Raw genomic sequence first — 21,335 nt, 5'->3', positions numbered from 1 at the left:
TTTTATGTAAAAATTTAAAAAAATTATAATGATAAAATATAATGAAATGAAACATCTCTTGTGATTCTAAATAATAAGGCTACCAAATTTAATATTCGAATTTTAAAATTAGAGATATTTGTTGTATATTTTGTATTTCTGCAGCTCGTAAAAAAAAAAAAAAAAAAAAAAAACAGTAAATCCACGGGACACCAAACACAAACTTAAACAGAACAAGTACCTTAACTGCCACACTTCCCTTCTCTCTCTCTCTCTCTCTCTCTCTCTCCATCCAAATGGTTATCATGGAGTCTCTTTCCATGGTCCTCTCCTCTTGTCCACTCGACCTCAAAACCCAGAATCCGGCCATCTCTAAACCCATATCTACTCGTCCAAACTCTACTCCCACCCTCATTCTCAGTTCTCATCAAACCAAACTCACCTCCACCTTTAAATTACCTTTCCAAAACGGTCCTCTCCTTATCCAAGCCTCTCCCTTGTTTCAAAATCTAACGAAGAGTCGACTCTCTTTCACTCTATTCAACCTCCTCACTTCTCTTCCTTGCTTTGCTTCTGAAGCTGTTGTCTCCTCCCCGGACCAAGTCTCGGACAAAATCAACCTGGAGTCGGTCTTACTTGCCATCGATGATTTTTTCAACAGAAACCCATTTTTTGTTGCTGGGTGTACATTCATTTGGTTGGTTGTCATACCTCTAACTGAGGAGTACTTGAGAAAATACAAATTCATCTCTGCCATTGATGCGTTTAGAAAACTCCGGGACGACCCCAATGCGCAGCTCTTGGATATTAGGAAAAAGAAGAGTTTGAAGTATTTGAAGTCTCCAAATTTGAAGATTCTTAATAAGGACGTGCTGCAGGTTCAGTATTATGAGGGAGATGAAGATGGGTTTGTGAAGAAGGTCTTGGAAAGCTTTGGGGACCCCGCAAGTACTGTGGTCTGTGTACTCGACAAGTAAGTGTAAAGATCTTTTAATTGTTTCCTAATGTAATGTCCATGTCAATGGAAATGAGGAAAACGGGCTTTGGTCATTATGAATTTATTTTTATTATACCTTAGTTGTTCAATTTTGGAGGAGGGGGTTGTAGAAATTTAGGAATTGTTGTTTAGGTTTCACTTTTGGATTTGAAACCTGGCTTTCTCTAAATTCGACCAGTCTCCCCTGGAATTTCAAAACTATATGGGACCATTTGAAAGGCTAAAATAATTTTGGGATATTATTAAGGTGCCCCTCTTAAGAGAGAATGAAACCAACGACAGACGCGAACACAGCTTCATCGTACTGTGCTCTCCAAAGAGCAACTCTTCTTAAAATCTCAGAAGATACCGACTTACCGAGTTGGAATCCCATTCTAATTAAGGATCCTTGTGGTTCCGGAGGATCCAACTATCAGAGAACCAGTGACCGTGGCTCTCTTTCCACTAAAGATGAAGCGATTTTTTTTTTTTTTTTTTTTTTTTTTTTCCGACTATCCTTATGCATACGAAACCATCCACTGCGAAGATCTTTCCCACGTGTAGGTTTCTTAAGGCTGGGATGCTTCTGAAGTGTGTCGGGTTGTTATAGGAAGCGGCGAGTAACGAACCACACCCTCGTCACACTTTTATTCCACTATGTAAAATGTGGCACTTTTATCACCTTCGGATGATCCGTTAATTTTTTAAAAGAAAAACTCAAAAGTTGATGGACAATGCCACCTTATTATAGTGAGATAGAAGTGGGATGAGAGTGTGGCATGTTGATTTTTCCTTGTAATTTATGCTGTTTTCATGACTTATGAAAAGAATGTCATAGTTGGTAGACCGACTAGTTAGCTGTTAAGCATGTTGTTTTTCACTTTTGTTTCTCCATAATAAATGCCTTGTAAAGCATATATACATAGTGGAGAAGTATGATTATCTCGTTTTAGCTTCCCATCTTTTGTATGAAGCATGTCTTTAATTGCATCACTAGTTTCTCTTCATGCAAGGTAGTTTTGATGGTAATGCCATGAAAGTGGCCGAATTATTATTCAAGAATGGTTTCAAAGAGGCATATGCAATCAGGGGCGGGGTCAGAGGTGAAAAGGGGTGGTTGGTATGCTTCTTTCATTCCTTTTCACTGTACCAATTTTTCACCTATAGGGAGCTCAGATCTCAGTTTCTATTCATAATTCCATTATGATCTACCTTTGTTGGAAAAATGGTGGTTTTAGAGATCCATATTTCTTATTTCTAATTAGTTGGTTGGTTGGATAAGAATATACAAAATCACTTCTTGGTTGATCTTGTGTATCCAACAGATCATGCATGTGTGGTACAACACAGACAGAATTTTGGATGTCCTAATAAAATGTCTACCATATTCCATCTCTTCACCTTAAATTGGTCAATTTTTGTTAAATCTTAGGAAAGATGCTTCATTGGCACTTTCTTTCATAACATTGTTGAACGTTTGCTCAATTCATTCAATTTGTCTTTGTTCTTTAAGAAGTTTACTTCTGACATCTGTCGAGCTTATTAACTGTTTTTGATTTCGTATTTGTAGGCAATACAGGATTCTCTTTTGCCGCCGTCTGTGCATATGTATCGAAAGAAGAAAGTTAAAAATTCTCAACAACTTTGGATGAATGGAGGAGTTATTCAGCAAACTGAAGATAGGAATGATGCTACCTCTTCCGATAATCTCTCTCTTGGAGAAAAATGGAAAATTGATGATCATCTAAACAAGTCAACAGAATCGATACCAGACATCAAAAGTGGTTCTTGATTATCCTCTCCCTACATTAATGTGCGTAGATCTCCCTTTCTCTCTCTCTGTTGCATCTTTGGATGTAATATGCTAAAAATAACCATTAAAGGTGAAACATAAACCTATTTATATCTGCATCTTAAGATTTTTCACTTGAATTGTAAATGGCATAATATGAAACCATGGTTCTGACTTTAATTGTGTAGCGAGGTAGCCTGTATATGCCGGATATACGTCTTAATTGAAACTTGCATTCGGCAGCTATTTAAAATTTGTTTTCTTCTGGCAATATTTTGGTGCAACTGGATGGTGCTTTGGACATTTCCAATTTCTTCTCTCTATAATGTTATAAATATATGTTAGCACACAAAAAGAAAAAGAAAAAAGAAAAAAAATTGAAGAAAGTAAATCCATTATTGTTGCAACCAAAATTAGTGCTCCCAAGCAGACAGTGCCTGGTCAGTGGATGATTGGAATAGGATGGTTGTTCTAATAATTTTTATTCTATTCCGTTTTATAAATAATTAATCTGTGTGGTTATTCTCTATTGTCCAAGCAAGACAAAAATTGTGTTAGCACCTGCATCTTACTCTTCAGAACTTGTAGCTAGCTTTTCCACGTGCAAGTTTTAAGCCGCCAGTGACATCACAGTCAAGGTGTCTGGGTTGCCACTTCAACTTCAAGAATGAAAACCTCTATTGAAACTTTGAACTGAGAGATTAATATCCAGTGACCTAAATAGAGGATCGGTTCATACGTATCTAGTTCACCAGCTTTGGTATTTTCCAATGGACATGATATATTTATGAGGTTATAGGGATAGGTTATCCTTGAGCGTTATCAAAATTTTTGGCACTAGTTACTTATAGAAGACAGGAAAGGGTAGAGTAAAGGAGAACACAATGCAGCACTGCATTTTAGTAGTATTCTAGTGAATAGCCGTCTTCCTAAAACACTCCAACTTGAAAAGAATGTTTGAGGCTCATGGCTTGTTGATGAGTACCATCACATCTTGGTTTGGTAGTAGAACAAAAGGTCCCAGCACAGCAACAGCCAACAGGATAGGAGTTCGGGTTGAGTTTTTGAGAGATAATAACCACACGGATAGTTGTCTCATGGATGATGAATCTATTAGGGTATAGATGGGAGTTTTTATAAAGGGTTTTCCCGATTGAGTTTACTATGGATGATGTAGTTTACCGACAGATCTAACCATCCATGGATGTTATGCTCTCCATTTCGATAGGGAAAGTTTCTCTTGTCAGCATGTCCTGTTTTATAGACCTTACAGCAGAACTTGTGTATTGTAGCTTGGTAATTCTTCTTTATCCTTTGGGCTTTCCATGCCAGGAGATAGCATCGTGCAACACTGACAGATAAAAGTTTTCATTGGATGACTTGATGATGCTCGAAGTGCTTATAGTTAATATTACTCTGGATGGAGAAAGGATGACATGTAGCCATGGCAGTTCTCTTTCTATAATATGCAGATTGCGAACATCTGCAGGATTACGTTCCTAACACTACAAGCATGCAACCAGAAAATTTGATTATTGTATTTGCTTATTCTTCTACTTTTTCTGTAAATGCAGTACCAGAGCCCGACTAAAATCACCATTTTCGGTCTCCTTTAGAGCCTCAAAAGCGATCCTGTATGTCTCAAGTGGCAACTCCTGTTGGGTCGAAGGTCGTTTTTTTTTTTTGAGGCAACCCATGTTGGGCGAAGCGCAAGCGGAAACATTCTTAAAACTCCAAAGATGTAACCATATGGTTTGATTTTCTTTGAAAAATTAGAACAATTTTTCACCTATTAACTGCAAAGAAAAGAGTCTTTCTTCACTTTCCTTTTTCTTCCATAAATTTTTATGCGTATGCAAAAGGAACTCTCTGGATTTTTAAAGAACCTGTCGTTTCAATGTATCTATGCTTTAATGGGATTACTGGAGGAGGCCTATTCGGCTAAATTGTTGGTCCAAATATATTTTCTCTTGGGTCCATTTGATGAAGCTTTTCTTGTAAAAAGAAGGGGAAAAAAAAAAAAAAACAAAAAACAAAGAGAGATTTAATTTGTCATTCTCTTCCAAACTATTTTTCTTTTGCATCTCATGATGAGAAAATGTGATGTTTTCTCTTGAACTATTTACCTTAGTTGTGCTGTGCAAGCACTTGATTTTTTTTTTTTTTTTCTTGAATGTTTAAATACATGACTTATTATGGGTTCAGAATGGTCATAAAATTTTTAAAAAGTTATTTTACTCAACAGTCTTATACCACATACTTGTTAAGAAAAAAAAATAAAAATAGGTGAGTGGCCGGTATAGGGTTGATGAGTATAATTTTTTATTTTTAAAATATATTTATGTTGCTAACTAATGCAACAGATTTTCATGTCAATGGCATGTTTAGTGTGTCAAGAAATTTACTTGCAAATAGAGTTTTTCACTCCATCAAAAAAAAAAAAAAAAAAAAAAAAGAGTTTTTCACTAAATATATATATATATATATGTATATTTGTTTTTAATGTTTTACTTTCTTTAGTATTTTGTTGGACATTAAAAAAAAAAATCTAATCCATAATATAGGAGGCGAAGAGGATAGTTGGTTTTCATGACGTACGAGAACCAGAGAATTCATATCTCCTAAATAAACATAAAAGAAAACGGACAATATATGCAAAGATCCCAAAACCATAACGTACTCTCTGTGTTGTACGTTGTTTCAATCTCCCGCTAGCACGAGCATGGCAGTTCAAGCTAAAACTCCTCGTATTCGCTTGTCTCACAACTTTCACTCTCCTATGCCAGCAAATCTCTCTCTTCTCGGCATACCGTTCAGATCAACAACTTCACAACCTGGAAGAAGGAAGTCTCCTAAACTCAGCTGCAAATCCAACGGCGATGACAGCGAGCAAGTATGCTTCTCATTTCGTTTTTTTTTTTTGAGTTGATACTGAGGTTAATTATAGTCTGTATTCATGTTAACACTAGGGACACGCACGCATCAAATTTGGCTAGAACTAGCATCGCCTTCCCTTAGCTACTAGTAGAGCAAGATGAGCAACATTTCTGTTCCCTATGTCTTGTCTCATCTGAGTGAAATTAAGCGACCCTCAACGTCTATTCATCTTCTGGATTCAGCTAACTACATATCATCTCCCATACATTAACTGATTCGAGCATTTCTGTATAATGAACGCCTTTTCGACTCCCTGTCTCTCCACCCTTTGAAGTCATCGCTGCCGAACCATAAACCATCTATTATTAATCTCAAAGAATCTTTGATTTTGTGACAGGATTATCTCATAGATGCTCCAGTTTCAGTTGGCGATGGCTTTTCCTTCAGCGGAGGTGCTTCTCATCTGTTTTACTACTGCTACCACCAGTAGTACTATTTTGTTATGTAATTGTGATGTTTGTGTATATGCGTCTCGATTGAAAAATGTGGGCGTGTTATTTAACAGGAAAATATTCTGATGGGCCGAGCCGATCAGATGAATGGTTTAAGCAAGGGAAGATAGTGGGTATTCTTGTTCCTTAATTTTGGCTAATTTACTTATGCTGCCTGCATTTTTTAGGTTTTGGAGATCCAAATTGCCGTACCTTGCCTTATGGGTTTTATAATAACTAAGTGCGTGGGAGAGATATTAACCTCTTCATAGAAGTTTATTGTTTGTCATATCACTTTTCCCAGGTGAGAGCTCATCGTGTTCTTGGTTCTGGTGAGAAGGCCAAAGATCCCTTTTTTGGACTTAAGATGGGTTCTGGTTCTCAGGCCCCGGACGATACTTTTAGGTCAATTCTAAAGTATCTTAATGAAAAAATTGCCTTATTTGGAGTCATATTCGGCATGCCCATTAAGATTTGATTATTTGCAGGGTTTCCCATTGAAACATGCTCTGTATATGTGATTTTGTGCAATAGATGGTTTTGCGTTGAAAGTGGAAGTGCTGATAATCCTTCAGTCATATTAATTCACGGTTTACCTTCACAGGCGAGTCATTTTTTTTCCTTTCCATGTTTTATAATGAACTCTATTTCTTGTTCATTTATTCAGTTCCATTTGAAGCTAAGATGCCCATTTTTTCACAGCCAGGTCTAGGGATGGAGATGATATGTGTCCATATTCTTTCATATCTCCACCTTGCATTCTTTATGATTGTTGGTATATTTGGTTTCATCTAATTGCATACCCCTTTCATTTAGAGATTGCGTCTGATGCATAAATATAATAATTATTGCAGTAAGCATTGCATTCTTTATGATTGTTAGTATATTTGGTTTCATCTAATTGCATGCCCCTTTAATTTAGAGCTTGCGTCTGATGCATAAATATAATAGTTATTGCAGTAAGCGTCATGATAATATAAAATACCAATCTTATTGGCTGAATCTTTTTCTATTCTCAGGCATACTCTTATCGTAAAGTTCTTCCTATACTCTCTAAGGACTATCATGCCATTGCTTTTGACTGGCTAGGTGAGAGACTATAAATCTAGTTTATTGAGAATCATAGTAGAATCCATTCATTGCACATTGCTTTCCAGTTCTGTTCTTATTTCCATCTATTGATGGCAATTATGAGAAAAAGTATGGTAAAAGCCTTGTGCCAGTACTGATACTGAAAAGAGGCGGTAGAAAGTACCACCCTTTTCAATTCAATCTCAATAAGAAGTGTGATAGTTATATAACTTTCTCCTTATTAAAACCTATTAATAAACATTGCTTTAAGTTGAAGATCATCGGCTGTTGATCCTAAAGATTGGCTTGGGACTGAAGAATATTTTAGTTTAGCACTTGTATCTGCTGCATAATGTTAGTAATTTAAAATGTCTCTGATTTCTGCCCCCAAAAGAAAAGCTTTTAGAGAATCTTCACTTGATTTTGTACACTGTAAGTCCGTCCAGCCCATAATGTTTTAAAAAGTTACTTAGTTCTTAAGTACATCAGAATTCTGCACAGTTTCTCTCAATGATACCTTAGTTTGAAAAAAAGAAATCATCAATTCTTTCATTTTTTCTTGAAAATAAATATTGATATAGTTGTCAGATTGCATCTTATCATGAAATATTATTTCATTATATGGTAATTACAAAATTTTCCTGCCCTTTATTTGTCTCTCCAATAGGTTTCGGATTTTCAGATAAGCCTCAACCTGGATATGGGTTTGACTATACTTTGGATGGTAATTGCTTTTTCAGCCTAAAAATGACATATCATATATGCTTCTTGATTTCCCTCTTTGTAGTTAATTTTTGATATGACTGCAGAATATGCATCATCCTTGGAGTCTCTTATAAGTGAACTTGCCACCGGCAAGGTCTCACTTGTTGTCCAGGTATCTCTTCCTTTCCTCATTATAAAAGCATGGACATACTTAATATTCCCTTGTTTTGTGACATGTGACTGAAGAGTGCCTTTAATCTTTGGTGTATTTCCCAGGGCTACTTCTCCCCAGTTGTGGTTAAGTATGCTCTCAGTCATCAGGAGAAGCTCAATGACTTAATACTGGTTAATTCTCCTGTATGGATTTCTTAAATCTAACAAATTAGCTTCGAATTTCTTTTGAACCATGCTCATAATATCACTCTGATCATATCCATGGTGGTATACAAACACATGTATATATGGCGTAAATTTAAAGAAATCTCCTTAATTGTTTTTGCGATATAGCTCTGGGTTACCTGTAATTCCAGAAATGTCTCTGATCTTCTTCTATGTTTCTGAAATGACATTGGTTTTCCTATTAATTTACCAAATGGGGGAGATTTTTTTTTTTTTTTTTTCTCAAATATGCAGTTGATGAAATTTCTCACATTTAGGATTTGAAATATTACCTATATGGTTTTGCTGGCCTTTCGCTATATAGCAATTCAAACAAAGGAATAAGTGAGAGCAAAAACTGAAATCCTTGGCATTAATTATAATTTCAAAAACAAATCTCAATGACATTTGGCCTTATTTTTGGCCCATGGAAGATTCTGTGGACTGTACTATTTGAATGTATCTCTTTAACGTTGCATCATAACGACAGCGATGGGCATATTGTTTTGTTGTTTATATAGGATGACAGCAACTAATGAACACGTTCTTTCCTCTGAATAAAGCTAACAGCCAAACATGCCAACCTTCCATCAACCTTGTCCATATTCAGCAACTTCTTGCTTGGTGAAATATTTTCTCAGGTATGAAGGTCCTAAGAGTAGGGAAACTGAAAGGGGGATGGAGGGGTGGGGTGGGGGTTTTGGTTTGTAAGTGCACTGGCGCATGATACATCTTGTTCCCATGTGCAATTAGGATCCTCTAAGGGCTAGTGATAAAGCCTTGACAAGTTGTGGTCCTTACAAAATGAAAGAGGATGATGCAATGGTTTATAGAAGACCATATCTCACATCTGGTTCATCTGGTTTTGCACTAAACGCAATTAGCAGGGCCATGAAGAAAGAGCTCAAGGTGAAAATCTTATTTTTTCCTTTTCCTTTTTGGTCTTTTAAATTAAATTCTGTTTGTTTATGAGCCTTAGAGTTATAATATGCGGTTTAACAGATTAAGATTGTGAAGAAAAGGAGTTAAAAAGAAACAGGAAAGGAATGATAACTAAAACAAATGGATAACTGTCAGTTTCCCATAAATCCTAAATTTTCCTCTGACATGAGGACTATTGACTATATTCACATGGCATGTAATTTGGATAACAATGCCGAACCGTTACCCTTAGATGTTGTGCCAGATTTTCTTCATGTTTTATGAATTTATAAAGAGTCCCAATAGCAAACTTTCTTGTAGTTAATTCTTTATCCATCTCTGTGTTCATTCTGATTGCTGTACATGCAGACCTATGTGGAGGATATGCAGAGAATACTGACAGATAAAAATTGGAAAGTTCCAACAACGGTTTTGTGGGGCCAAAGAGACCGCTGGTTAAGCTATGATGGAGTTGAAGATTTCTGCAAGGATGCAAACCATAAGCTTGTAGAACTACCGATGGTACAAATTCTCTCTCTTACTACCATTCCTAGTCCATAGAATAAAATCAGCACAGACCCAAACAAAACACACTCCAATTCAGGTAACTAACAATTGAATGCTTGTGAACTTTTATGTGCACGTCCCAAATTTATATCCTGACTGCAGAATGAATATCATCATTTATTGAAGCACTTCCTCTGCAGTAAGTTTCTAGGTAAATTAAAGGTCTTTGCAATATTCCCTTTAAACTAGCCTCCTAAACTGTGAGACCACCTTTAAATTTGTTTGAATGTTGATCATATTTAATCCTAATTTTATATAAGAAAAACATTTAGCCTGGTTTGGTTACCAAGATGAGATGAGACCATCTCATATAATCATTAGAACTTTCCCAAACTCCCACACAAAATATAATAAACAATTCAACTTTTTCAAATCTCAAAACAAAAATTATATTAAAAAATTATATTCTGATAATATTTTATTTAACTTTCAACTTTTATCTTATCTCATCTGTGTAACCAAACGTTTAATTACACAAATGGATATGAGACTGAAAAAAAGTTTTTTTTTTTCTCATTTTTACCACCTCTTGGATATTCACAGGTATTCTTGGTGAGGATCTTGAAGCATTCTTCTCGGTTTTTTTGTTCTTGTCTTAGTTTTCTTTTTTACCTTTTATTTTGTTCTGTTTTTGCTTTTCCTTATGTGATTATAAAGTATAATGGAAATTAAAAAAATTGTAAGGGTAAAGTGACATTAAAAATAATCCAATAGTTTTATGGAGTTTTTTCCCCCCCTTTCCTAAGAAATAGTTTTCAGAAGTTAATAACTGGAGTTTAAGATTTAAGGAAATAGTGTAACCAAACTCACGACTTAGAGTGGAATTAAAATGCTGGTTATCTAATTTTTTTACTCAAATTGCAATTTAGTTTTTTGCTTTATTTAGCCAAAATGCAAAGTAGAGAATTTATAATTGCCTCGCCACTCTGAAAAGACTATTATGCAGCACTGTTTGATATTCTATCCGATAAGCATTAGAGTGGACACCGTAACAGTTGTATAGAACTGGTTTTTATGGGCAGAGTTTGTAGTGCCAACACTGCAACTGTTTGGATGCTTTACACTTATCCTAATAAATTATGGGTTCAAGCTCTTGCGAACAAATACCTCTAAAAGGAAAACTTGTTGCAGTTTAAGAAATTCCAGTGCCATTCATGGTTATGGAGTGGCTTACTTGAGACTCGACTTACTGAAAAAGGGATATGTTTTGTTTGTGAGGAATGGTAAGAGCATTGCCATTAGGCCTTGGGATGACACTTGGTGTTTGCCTGGTTTTAAGCCAAACCTATATGATGATCCAGTTGATACATACTAAACTGTAAGCTTGATTACCTAATTGGCCCCACCACTTTCTCTTGGAAGGTTGATTTAATTGCAAATGGTTTTGATGAAGAATCTGGTGGTACAACTTAAACACGGATCTTCTGGCTCAGGAAATTGATGACTTCCTTATTTGGGCAACAAATAGTAAAGGTACTTTATGGTTGAATGGTGGAATCATTTTTATCTTACTGACCAAATGGCAAGCTTTAAGAGCAGCAGAATCTCATGACTTCATTGGAGTTGAAGCACTAATGTTGACCAGTTTACAGGATAGGTTGAATTGTACGCTAAAATTTCTGTTATGGCTGATGTGTGCGTACTGTAGGGACAACAGAATGCAGCACTGTTAGCCCACAGAAGTGCTGCTGCATGCCCTTCGGCTTAAGGATGTTATGCTTGAAGAGGATGCCTAAAGTGGTTTGCAATGCTATATATTGGTGATAAGGAATCTGTCCCCAACTGCATATTGCAGACTCGGAGAGACACAAGGGATTTTTTTTTTCCAGGTTCATAATTCAGATGAATCAGGTTGGTTGTTGGTCAAGTGGCCGGATATATGGGAAGGCAGATCAACCAGCTGATCTCTTAGTGGCTAAATGGGCAGCTGAAAATCGTAGTTTTGGTTGCACTCCGGAGTGTGATATCCCAAAACATGTTGTAAACTAGGATGAGGTCGTTGATCCCACATACCTCAAGTTTTAATGAAGTCTTGCATGCAATAATTTCGTTAAAAAAAGGATTATTTCCATCTCTTTTGTCATTATTGTGTGATGATAGGGTCGGTTCCACTAAATAGGTACTGATTTTTATTGCCATGTATTTTCAGTTTTAAGCTGTTGGGAAAACTGCACTTAAATTGTTGTGCTTTGCAGGGAGGACATCATGTACAAGAAGATTGTGGGGAAGAACTTGCGCAGATCATTTCCAGGGTTCTCAGCAAAAGGAGCCAAATTTGATGTTACAAGACCATTCCTTCTTGAATAACTGATGATACAAAAACATTATTCTTTAATTAACACGAGGTATACAGTATATATATATATATATAGTCAGTCTTTGAGTAATGCTAAATACATGATCTTTAGGATGTGCAAATCTCGTGCACTCCCCTTGAAATATAGTGAGGGACCACCATACAAAAGTGAGTTTTTTCATTTGGGTCTTAGATTTATCCACTTTTTTCAAAGGGAGTGAACGAAACTTGTATACTGACTGTACATATCATTTCCCCGGTTTTTATAATAAAAAATGTATATATGTGGGTTGATGTTAAAAAAAAGAAAAATTCTAAACATAAATCCCAAATTCCTGCACACCACTTAAAAATATGTAATTTTACCCTTTTACCCTCATATTTCATGAAATATGAGTATAAAAAAGTAAAATCACATATTTTTAATTGGTGTGCAGAGTGCGAGGCTTCTGTGTAGCACTACTCTAAAAAAAAAAAAAAAAAAGCACACTTCACCTAATTTTTATTTCTTGATAATTTTGACTCGATTCATGAATTTTTTTTCAACCCAATTAGATCATTTTTAACTAACTTCAGATAAAACAATCTATGTAGCTGAAGATTTACTTCTTCAATAACCAAAACATGAAACACAAATAAAAAACTGAGCTCCCCACACGTACTCAGAGACCTTTCATCAGTAGGCTGAGAAAAACTCAGGGACTTCAAAATATTATATAGAACAATAGATGTCATTAGTAAGAATATTAGTAGTAGTGTATGTGTGAGACTATGATCTGTTGCTGAGTCAGAAGTCAAATGAATATCAGTGGTCCTAACCCTTGGGAGCTCTCTGATCTCTGCTTATGATCTGAGACATTAATCATAATTATGAATAAGTTAAAAGTGTCTAAATCTAAAGCTGGATTATGTCAACCTATAGCTAAGATCACTGGCCCACCCACGTTCTTCATTCTACTATACTGATGGCGGCCACATTCATAAAGCAAAAACGTACACACTCCAGTTCATGAGCCTGCCCGTTTGACATTCATATGATCTGTCATTTTGTTCTTTTTCTCCATAAAAAATTCTTCTAGAAATGCCAATATATATATATATATATATATACACACATATATATGTAAATAGTCGATCATGTAAATGGTACTAATTAATGTGTGGTTGAGATAACGGACTAGGGTCGGAGTTGACATTGCTGAGGCAAAATAGAACCTGCGCGCATGCATCTTTTGATTCTTTTGTGTTTTCAAGATAATTTTATTGCAGAAAAATCAATTTAATTTTAAACTAGTAATTTATTTATTTTTTACATAATAGTACTATTTATATGGGAAATGATCTTCCTAATTTTAGGATGTGCAAGTTCTATACACTTATTTTTAAAAAAATATATAGGTAAATCTAGGATCCACATGAAAATTTTATTTTTTTAATGGTAAACTCCATTTTTTTCCGAAGAAAGTATGCGGATCTTGCATATCCTAAATATGTATCTATCTAACAATACTCATGCATGTGTATTTTCTTTCAAGGTAGACGTGGTTAACTGGCTGCATTTTGATGCTAAGATGATTGGTGAATAATAGTATTTTGTGAATCCCATTAAGATGCGTTTAAATGAATATATGTTGAGATATATGTTTAAAATGTATAAAATAGGTTGAGAAATCAGTTTTAACTTTTTTAAAAAAAATTAAAAAAATAATGAGTCCGATCAATGATTGATTTTAGATGGGTTGACATGAGTATGTGTTCCAAACATAGCATATTCCCATGCATAAGCAGCCAATCAATCAAAGGCATGCAATATATATATTGAAATTAACCAAACTAAATGTCCGTTCTACGTGGTACTTATCCAATAAAACTAATTGATCATGTCCCTTCATTTTCGATCTTTTCTTTAGCATTACCAAAAGGCTTGCCGGCTAGCAAGCCTTCCACTCACCCTTGATCACCAATTATATATCCGTCGACTCTCGACAGCTCCAAGAATATAATGTGACAGTACTCACATATAGCACTCATGTAATTAACTTGTCTGGTCCTTTTCCTTCGCCTCTTTCGTTCTTTTTTCACTTGTACGTTCATCACGTGCAACCTCTAGTGTGAAAACCTAACTAAACTGGCCCTTGATACAGCTAGAATGGTAGTAGTGCGTGATGCACCTTTCTCTATCTTCAACAAGCAGCGGCCAGTTGTTCATGTTGAGGAATAAATTTCACATTGTCTGTAGATAAGATTTTAGACATGTTTATAATAGAACCGGTTTTATGAGATGAGTTAGGCCTATTAATTTCTTCATGGTATCAGAGTCTGTCACAGGATGAATGAGGCCTACACTACTTACCCTGTGATAAAGACAAAAAAAAAAAAAAAATACTGGTTTGCACGTGAGGGAAGATGTTGAGGAATAAATCAGACATTATCTGTGGACAAGGTCTGTAACATGTTTATAAAGAATGAACAATCCTCTATTGTAGAACCGGTTTTATGAGATGAATTAGACCCATTAATTTCTTCAGTTCAACCATTTGTGAAGTTAGAAATTAAGGAAAAATATTGTATGAATTTCCGTGCTAGAGAGAAGAGAAGCTGAAGCAGATCAATGATATGATTCAACAATTTATCCCTGGTTTAACTCTGCAGATTGCAGACACATACATTCCCAGAACTGTCAAAGACAAAAAGAAGGTATTTTGGTGCATGCAGGCTGTTCCGATCGAGACGAAGGAGCCTAGCTCCGACATTAATCAAGTCAATATATTTTATATACGATTGAAGGGAAATCATGACGATATATATATAGTTTTGTAGAATATATGGGTGGAGAAGGAATAACTACTAATTTCTTTTTTCTTATATATTAATGTAGAGGCTTTGAGACGATTATAAAAGTTAATTGAAATGTGAATATTTATCATGCATTGCTCCTATCTAGCTAGCTAGGCTTGCTTTGAGTGTTCAAACTGATCTATGCATGCTTTACATGCCGATTATTCGAGGAGGAGGATTACCAAATAATATATATTCTAATCATTTGGTGTCTGAGACAGATCACGATCGAAAATCAGGATGCATGATCAACGTCTGCTATCAGGTTTAATTCCTCTTCAACGTTAACTTTCCTTTTCATAATCTTTTGGCTGTTGATCGAAGAGATATTATTCATATATAGATTGAATATTATTGTCTAGTTTTAGCCATCAATAGATGGTCACTAAAACGACTTAAAGAAGAAGATCATGCACAGAGTCATCATGTGCTAGGTGCAGCTTAATTGAAATATATATATATATATATATATATATATATATATATATAACATGCCTAAAGATGCAAATCTGCAACATAACACATTAAAATTAGAGTGTTAATGCTAGGTATAATTTAATTAGGGTGTGTAAGTCATGCATACTCAGTTTAAAAAATTATTGAAACTCGATCACCATTAAAAAATAAAATTTTTTTTATATAGATTATAAAATTGTCCACTTTTTTCAAAGAGAGTCATGTGCAAGGCCGTTTACATATATTCCCTAAGTCTATACAAATCATTTCCCTAAAATTATTTGCTGAAACCTACTAATTTTGGAAAACATACTTTATACACTACTTTTTTCTTGTAAAATTTATATATGCATTAGATATATGTTTCTAATTTTGAGACACATTAATTTCTATTAAAAAGTTTAGATTTTTAACACTAAGAAAAAGGCTGGCACCTAGACATCATGATCATGCATGATGATCTATATAATATATGACTAAATCAGCAAACATTCCCCCACACACATACATATAATATATATATATATATATATATATATATATAAATATATATATATTCCCTCAAATACCAAAAACATGCATGGATTAATTGGGTCTTTTAACAAAGTTATAAAATGCAAAATGCATGACACATGATACATAATATTATCTATAAATTTGTACTGCATGCATGATGGAGCCTGCACATGATGCATGATGATCAGTGGTGTATGTATATATATATATATATATATATATATAGTTTGAAATAGAATTAAGAAAGACAGCTATCTATGGGGTGGTTCGCATTAATATGTTGCCAAAACTATTTGCTATAGAGAACGATCCACGTTAATTGATAGCAGCTAGCAATTAATACACTCTAAAAGATCAAATTAGACAGCTGTCGATCACTTGTACTTCAAGCTCCAAGACTTTCGCTAGCTAGCTCCAATATTTTGTTCGGCGGGTCTATCGATCAGTACTACGTACGTACTCTAGTACCGTCTGAGCGGGAGGCAACTAATTCAGACATGAATGTTCATATATAGATCGGATTCATTAGCATTGACTTTGCAACTTCTCTAGCTTTTACTCCCATTTTTCCGGCCATATTCATTTCAATTTGCACGTTGTACTAAGTACTATTATTAATTAATCTCGAAATATAAATAATACGTCATACTCTCATTCTTTTATATATGATATCATGATATTTTATTAAGATGAAAGTAATACCGAAAAATAAATGAGATGAGTAGGAGTGTAAAAAAAAATCAGTGACCAACCGGTAAATCGGATCGGGCCGAACCGAATTGGTGGATTTGGTTCGGTACCGAGTTTGGTTCGGTTTGGTACTGATTTTATTTTTCTTAAAACCGATCAAAATCAGTTCGGTTTTGTTTTTTCTTTTTCTAAAACCAGATCGGACCGAATCGGACCGGTTCATATATATATTATAATTTTTTATATTATATATAAAATAGTTTTGTATTATATGATAAACTACTAATTAATATAATATTAAATTTTAAAATCTTATATCACTATAGTCTATTGTATTAATAGTTATACTAATACTATATCACTATATATTATAATATATCACTATATTATATATTATAATACATCACTATAGTCTATAATACAATTGTTATATATATTATATAATATATAATGTAGTATATTAAAACTGGACCGGAAATGGTAAAACTGGAAGTACTGGTTTAGGGGAGTAATCTGTGCGAAATTAGTTTTTGAAAATGTAAAACCGGTGCATACCGGTTCGGTCCCAAATTTTGTCTAAAACTGGGCCAAACTGGACTCGTTACACTCCTAGAGATGAGATGAGTTGAGATAAAATTGAAAGTTGAATAAAATATTATAGAATATTATATGTTTTTAATATTATTTTTATTTTGAGATTTGGAAAAAATTGAATTGTTTATTTTATTTCGTATAAAAATTTGAAAAAATTATAATAATTAGATAGATGAGATGAGATGAAAATAATTATAAAAACAAACGAGATCTTATACTAAAAAAATAGTACTTAATCTAATACTATCTATTACGCATCATGCTGCCGTCATGCACCATCGCTGGTCATGATTGATCACCCCATGGATCCATATATCGCTAGTTAATGTTAGCTCAACCATTTTGTCACATATATAACAAAAGGAGGTGATCAATCTGAAAATAATAGAAGCATGCATAAGGAAATATAAACTATATGAGTGTGTGTGTGTTGGGGGGGGAGTGTTATTAGAAAGAAATTAAGAACCCTAGCTAGCTAGCTAACACAACAAAATGAAGAGATAAATTAAAGGGCCCCACTGTCCAAGTTGTTGTTAATGGAACCATGTGCGATCATATGGTGGTTGGACCTTTGCCTAGGCACTAGACTCACTTTTCACCCTCCAAAACCCCAAACTGAAAACGAAAGCGGAAAAGAATAACCTCATTATTTAATATATATTCCTACATATTTCAAAGCTAGCAGTGATTCCTCCAAGTATTCTCCCATTTTCAATCTCCTCTCTCTCTCTCTCTCTCTCTCTCTCATGTGTAGATTTTGTGTGTCAGAACTTCTTCTCCTTTGCCGTTAATTTTGTCTTTCTGAGTACTTCTGGGCAAGCCGGACCCTTTGTGTCAGAAGGAAAATCTATTTCTCCATTAACGCCAGCTGCTTTGTCCTTGGATCTATATATAATCCCTAAAAGGCAACAACCCACAACCTTTGGTTTTAAGTGCAACCAAACCCAACATCCCAAAACCCTAATATTCTCTCTTTGCACCTATGAATCCTAGGCGCTCCATCTCTTCGAACCCTGCTAGTACAGTAAAATCTAGGTTCACCAATGGCTTCCTTCAAGCCTTGTTGAGAATAAACAGGCAACGAATTACCAGTACTACTGCATATACCCCTAGGGAGATCTTTCGGGGATACCTCAGAGTCAAGATTGCAGCTGATGTTTCCATGGCTTCTGCTATCGGCTCAAGGAGAGCCTGGAGTCGAGCTATACTTCGCAAGGTTCGTAGCCATGGACGAGACGGTGCTCAGGTTAGAAGAATGAGCTTTCTTGCCATGAGGAAAAGAAATTTATATGGGAATATCAAGTGTGTCGAGGACGCAGGTTTTCACCAAGCCAACGTGCTACGAAAACTGGTGCCTGGTGGTGAAGCCATGGATATGTGCTGTTTGTTAGGTGAGACTGCTCATTATATAAAGTGCCTTAAAACCCAGGTAAAGGTGATGGGAAGAATTGCTGAAGTTTTCTCCACTTGATCTTGAGATCGATATATTATCATTTACATTGAATTTTGAGTGGGAATAATTTCGACCAACAAATAAAATGTTATCTGGAAAATAAATTTCCATCGTGATGATCTGGATCAGCCGATCATCATGGCCGGAGGGAAGCTGGCTGGAAAAAACAGTAGGGTAAATTATGAATATTATTATAATTTGTATGTTTTGATCTTAATTTGCTGTTGTTTAATTTTGCTAAATGTTTTTAATTACTAGCTAGCTAGCTGTATTATTGTTCTTGCTGGATGCCTCCGAAATTCAAATGCAGTGATCATTAATATTATTGGTTTAGAACGAAGCAGATCATCAATATGGGTTTTATCACTTGCCAGCTTCATGAGACAACTATTTCTTTATATCCAAGACAACGGAATTTCTTGATTTTCAACTTCTGCTCATTGATCATTCTAATAGTTTTTGTCCCCTGTTTTGGATAAAGCTTCCTAGCTAAGTTGATATTGATGATAATTTTAAAAAAATTAATTAATTAATGCTGTAATATTGGTTTTAAATTAAATGCCTCGAAAGAATTTAGCTCAAATCTAGAGACATTCTCCTCTCTCAGGAGGCCGGCAATGTAAGAACCGCTTCGGTTCGTACTGTTCTTAAAAGTTTCATAATGTTTGTTTTTGTTTATTTTGATACAATAATATAATAGATTATATTATGCAATGAGAAGTGCTACAGACACGTGCAAATAGATTATATAAAGTAAACTCACAAACTCATGACGTGACTTCATGAAATCCATTAGATTTATTTTATAATAAAATTAACTTTACAATCTAACGTACCACATCAATTCATATCAGTTTGTGGGTTTACTTTTACGTAATCCCACGTGGCTAAATTAGTATTTTCCAATATGATAAACTATTATGTTGAACATAAATGGTACTACAAGTTTTTTACTTTTTCTTTCTTAATTAATGGATTTAGGCAATAACCATTAATGTAAGTGCTTTTGTCATCTTCATTTAGTTTTTTCTTAATTATAGTACTCTAACAATTCTTTTCTCTTGTATAAATTTATAAGGTTATTAATTACTTTTTATAATAATTATTCGAAAATTGTATTTCTATGTATTTTTATTACTTTAGAGTTTGTGTATCCTTTCTAGAAAACCTCTTCTTTGGGGCCTTCTAATATTATTTCCCAAATAATTATAATATTAATATCATTTTTTTGCCATAAAAAATATCATTTTTAGAGAATTTAAGGGATTTTATTAATTTCTTAATAGAGGCCATTAATAATTCCCTTCTTAATGCAATTGCCTAATTTGCCTAATTAAGCATTGAGCCGCCCTGATCTAGCGCTAGCTTCTCTTCTTAATTAATCCACAAAAGCATGAAATAATGCATATCGCGTGTTATTACTTGTACGATAAGTAATATTGTCTTATAATAATTATTCTAAGATGATGCTTTATATCTCTCATTTGGGTTTTGTTCTAAAATTAAAATAAAAATAAAAATAAGATGTTTAATTTCCCACTATATTAAAAAAAAAAAAAAAAAAAAACTGATAGCTAGCCAGCTGGCTAGCTAGATCATGCAAAACTTAATTTGGACCGGTTCAAAGACTAAAATTCTTTTGATTGGTTCTACTTATAAGAGGGGAATTAAATATCTTGAACCCAGAAAGTTAACAAAATTAATTATCACAAAATATTAAAGCTGATCTATATATATATATATATATATTGATGCAAATTAGGAATTTGGGCGTCATGCATGTGGCCGCTAGATCATCAGCTTAGGCTATAATCTATATATCGAATAGTAACCATTCTCACGTTAGCTAGCTAATTAACTAGGGTATGACCGGAATATGGGTATTTATGAAATGTAAGTACGTATAACGTACCTATATATATCTATATATCTGCTCCATCTATGCTTTCGGGCGCGCGGCCGTCATGAATGGCAGTACCTGGCGCGGCCTAGCTAGATCGGTTTTCATGAATTTTTCTGGTCGCAGTGCTACTCTTTATGGCATACGTACCCAAGTACTGTTCTAATACGGCTGATCTTGATCTTTACATGAGCGTAGGTATAAATTGTGAATGTATAAGCTGTCTTTTATAAAAATATAGGTTTTGGATTTTTAACACTTTTTCACGATAAAATTCACTATAAAAAGGCTTGAACTTATGATTTTGGAGCTTGTATATATGTCTCTTACCATTTATGATTAATTTACTAATTAAGGAGATCACTTGCATTACGCGGGGAGATATAATAATACTTTTATATATATAGAGAGAGAGAGTTATAGCCTCCCTTCGCATTTTCGAGAAAAAATACAATGACATCATGTCCTGCATGCCTCCTCTTTTCTTTTCTTTTTTTATAAATGATCTCAACTCATATCATCTTATCTTATTAAGAAAAATATCAAGGCAGGCCATCACTCAACAATAACAAAAGAATCTTCCATCACGACATGTAACAAGAAAGCACTACAGAGAACCACAGATCCTTCTAGAAGAAATAAATCATTTTTGGTAGGATAGGTGTCCATTGTTCTTGATTGTTAGGAAAATTGTTAGCTGTGGCGCCCTCGACCCCCACGTGTTATTTTTTATGGAGTTCGTGATACCGGAATGATGACCACACGGATCACGCACTCCAAAGACCAGTGCTCAAAGTGAGTACAACATACATTAAATGTACAGTAATTTTCGCAG

The 21,335-nt window shown here is 34.6% G+C and overlaps 3 protein-coding genes across 6 annotated transcripts; all 3 read left to right on the top strand.

The window, feature by feature from the left end:
* Positions 1 to 213: 213 nt before the first annotated feature.
* LOC121240387 (rhodanese-like domain-containing protein 4A, chloroplastic) lies at positions 214 to 4,756 on the top strand. Of its 2 annotated transcripts, none has more exons than XM_041137817.1 (4): positions 214 to 952; positions 1,973 to 2,075; positions 2,526 to 2,768; positions 4,080 to 4,279. In XM_041137817.1, exons 1-3 carry the CDS (start codon positions 276 to 278, stop codon positions 2,745 to 2,747), a joined length of 1,002 nt encoding a protein of 333 aa, XP_040993751.1. In that variant the 5' UTR covers positions 214 to 275; the 3' UTR covers positions 2,748 to 2,768; positions 4,080 to 4,279. The 2 variants fall into 2 exon arrangements, with proteins under 2 accessions (XP_040993751.1, XP_040993750.1); XM_041137816.1 differs by lacking the exon at positions 4,080 to 4,279 and adding an exon at positions 4,322 to 4,756 and having other exon boundaries at positions 215 to 952.
* Positions 4,757 to 5,261: 505 nt separating this feature from the next.
* LOC121240386 (uncharacterized hydrolase YNR064C) lies at positions 5,262 to 12,178 on the top strand. 3 transcript variants are annotated; one of them, XM_041137813.1, is made up of 13 exons: positions 5,264 to 5,640; positions 6,022 to 6,076; positions 6,190 to 6,245; positions 6,420 to 6,520; positions 6,650 to 6,719; positions 7,135 to 7,204; positions 7,854 to 7,910; positions 7,996 to 8,063; positions 8,168 to 8,248; positions 8,833 to 8,910; positions 9,023 to 9,178; positions 9,560 to 9,712; positions 11,953 to 12,178. In XM_041137813.1, the coding sequence occupies exons 1-13, from the start codon at positions 5,470 to 5,472 to the stop codon at positions 12,034 to 12,036; spliced, it is 1,200 nt and encodes a 399-aa protein (XP_040993747.1). In that variant the 5' UTR covers positions 5,264 to 5,469; the 3' UTR covers positions 12,037 to 12,178. The 3 variants fall into 3 exon arrangements, with proteins under 3 accessions (XP_040993748.1, XP_040993749.1, XP_040993747.1); XM_041137814.1 differs by lacking the exon at positions 6,420 to 6,520 and having other exon boundaries at positions 5,262 to 5,640; positions 6,190 to 6,249; positions 6,604 to 6,719; XM_041137815.1 differs by lacking the exon at positions 8,168 to 8,248 and having other exon boundaries at positions 5,263 to 5,640.
* A 5,628-nt stretch (positions 12,179 to 17,806) lies between these two features.
* Positions 17,807 to 18,933, top strand: LOC121240385 (transcription factor IBH1-like). The gene has a single exon (XM_041137812.1). It carries the CDS (start codon positions 18,130 to 18,132, stop codon positions 18,616 to 18,618), a length of 489 nt encoding a protein of 162 aa, XP_040993746.1. The 5' UTR covers positions 17,807 to 18,129; the 3' UTR covers positions 18,619 to 18,933.
* The last annotated feature ends 2,402 nt before the right edge of the window (positions 18,934 to 21,335 follow it).

This window comes from Juglans microcarpa x Juglans regia, chromosome 7S (genome assembly GCF_004785595.1).
Source record: "Juglans microcarpa x Juglans regia isolate MS1-56 chromosome 7S, Jm3101_v1.0, whole genome shotgun sequence".
Taxonomy (NCBI): Eukaryota; Viridiplantae; Streptophyta; class Magnoliopsida; order Fagales; family Juglandaceae; genus Juglans; species Juglans microcarpa x Juglans regia.
This window is presented reverse-complemented; position numbering and strand designations above follow the sequence as displayed.

Bases quoted from the DNA above. Each gene is read 5' to 3' on its own strand.
- LOC121240387 (XM_041137816.1), top strand. From the start codon at position 276: ATGGTTATCATGGAGTCTCTTTCCATGGTCCTCTCCTCTTGTCCACTC. The intron at 953-1,972 runs GTAAGTGTAAAG...CATGCAAGGTAG, and splicing joins GTGGTCTGTGTACTCGACAA to TTTTGATGGTAATGCCATGA. The intron at 2,076-2,525 runs GTATGCTTCTTT...TCGTATTTGTAG, and splicing joins GAGGTGAAAAGGGGTGGTTG to GCAATACAGGATTCTCTTTT.
- LOC121240386 (XM_041137813.1), top strand. From the start codon at position 5,470: ATGGCAGTTCAAGCTAAAACTCCTCGTATTCGCTTGTCTCACAACTTT. The intron at 7,205-7,853 runs GTGAGAGACTAT...TCTCTCCAATAG, and splicing joins CATTGCTTTTGACTGGCTAG to GTTTCGGATTTTCAGATAAG. The intron at 8,249-8,832 runs GTATGGATTTCT...CTCTGAATAAAG, and splicing joins TAATACTGGTTAATTCTCCT to CTAACAGCCAAACATGCCAA.
- LOC121240385 (XM_041137812.1), top strand. From the start codon at position 18,130: ATGAATCCTAGGCGCTCCATCTCTTCGAACCCTGCTAGTACAGTAAAA.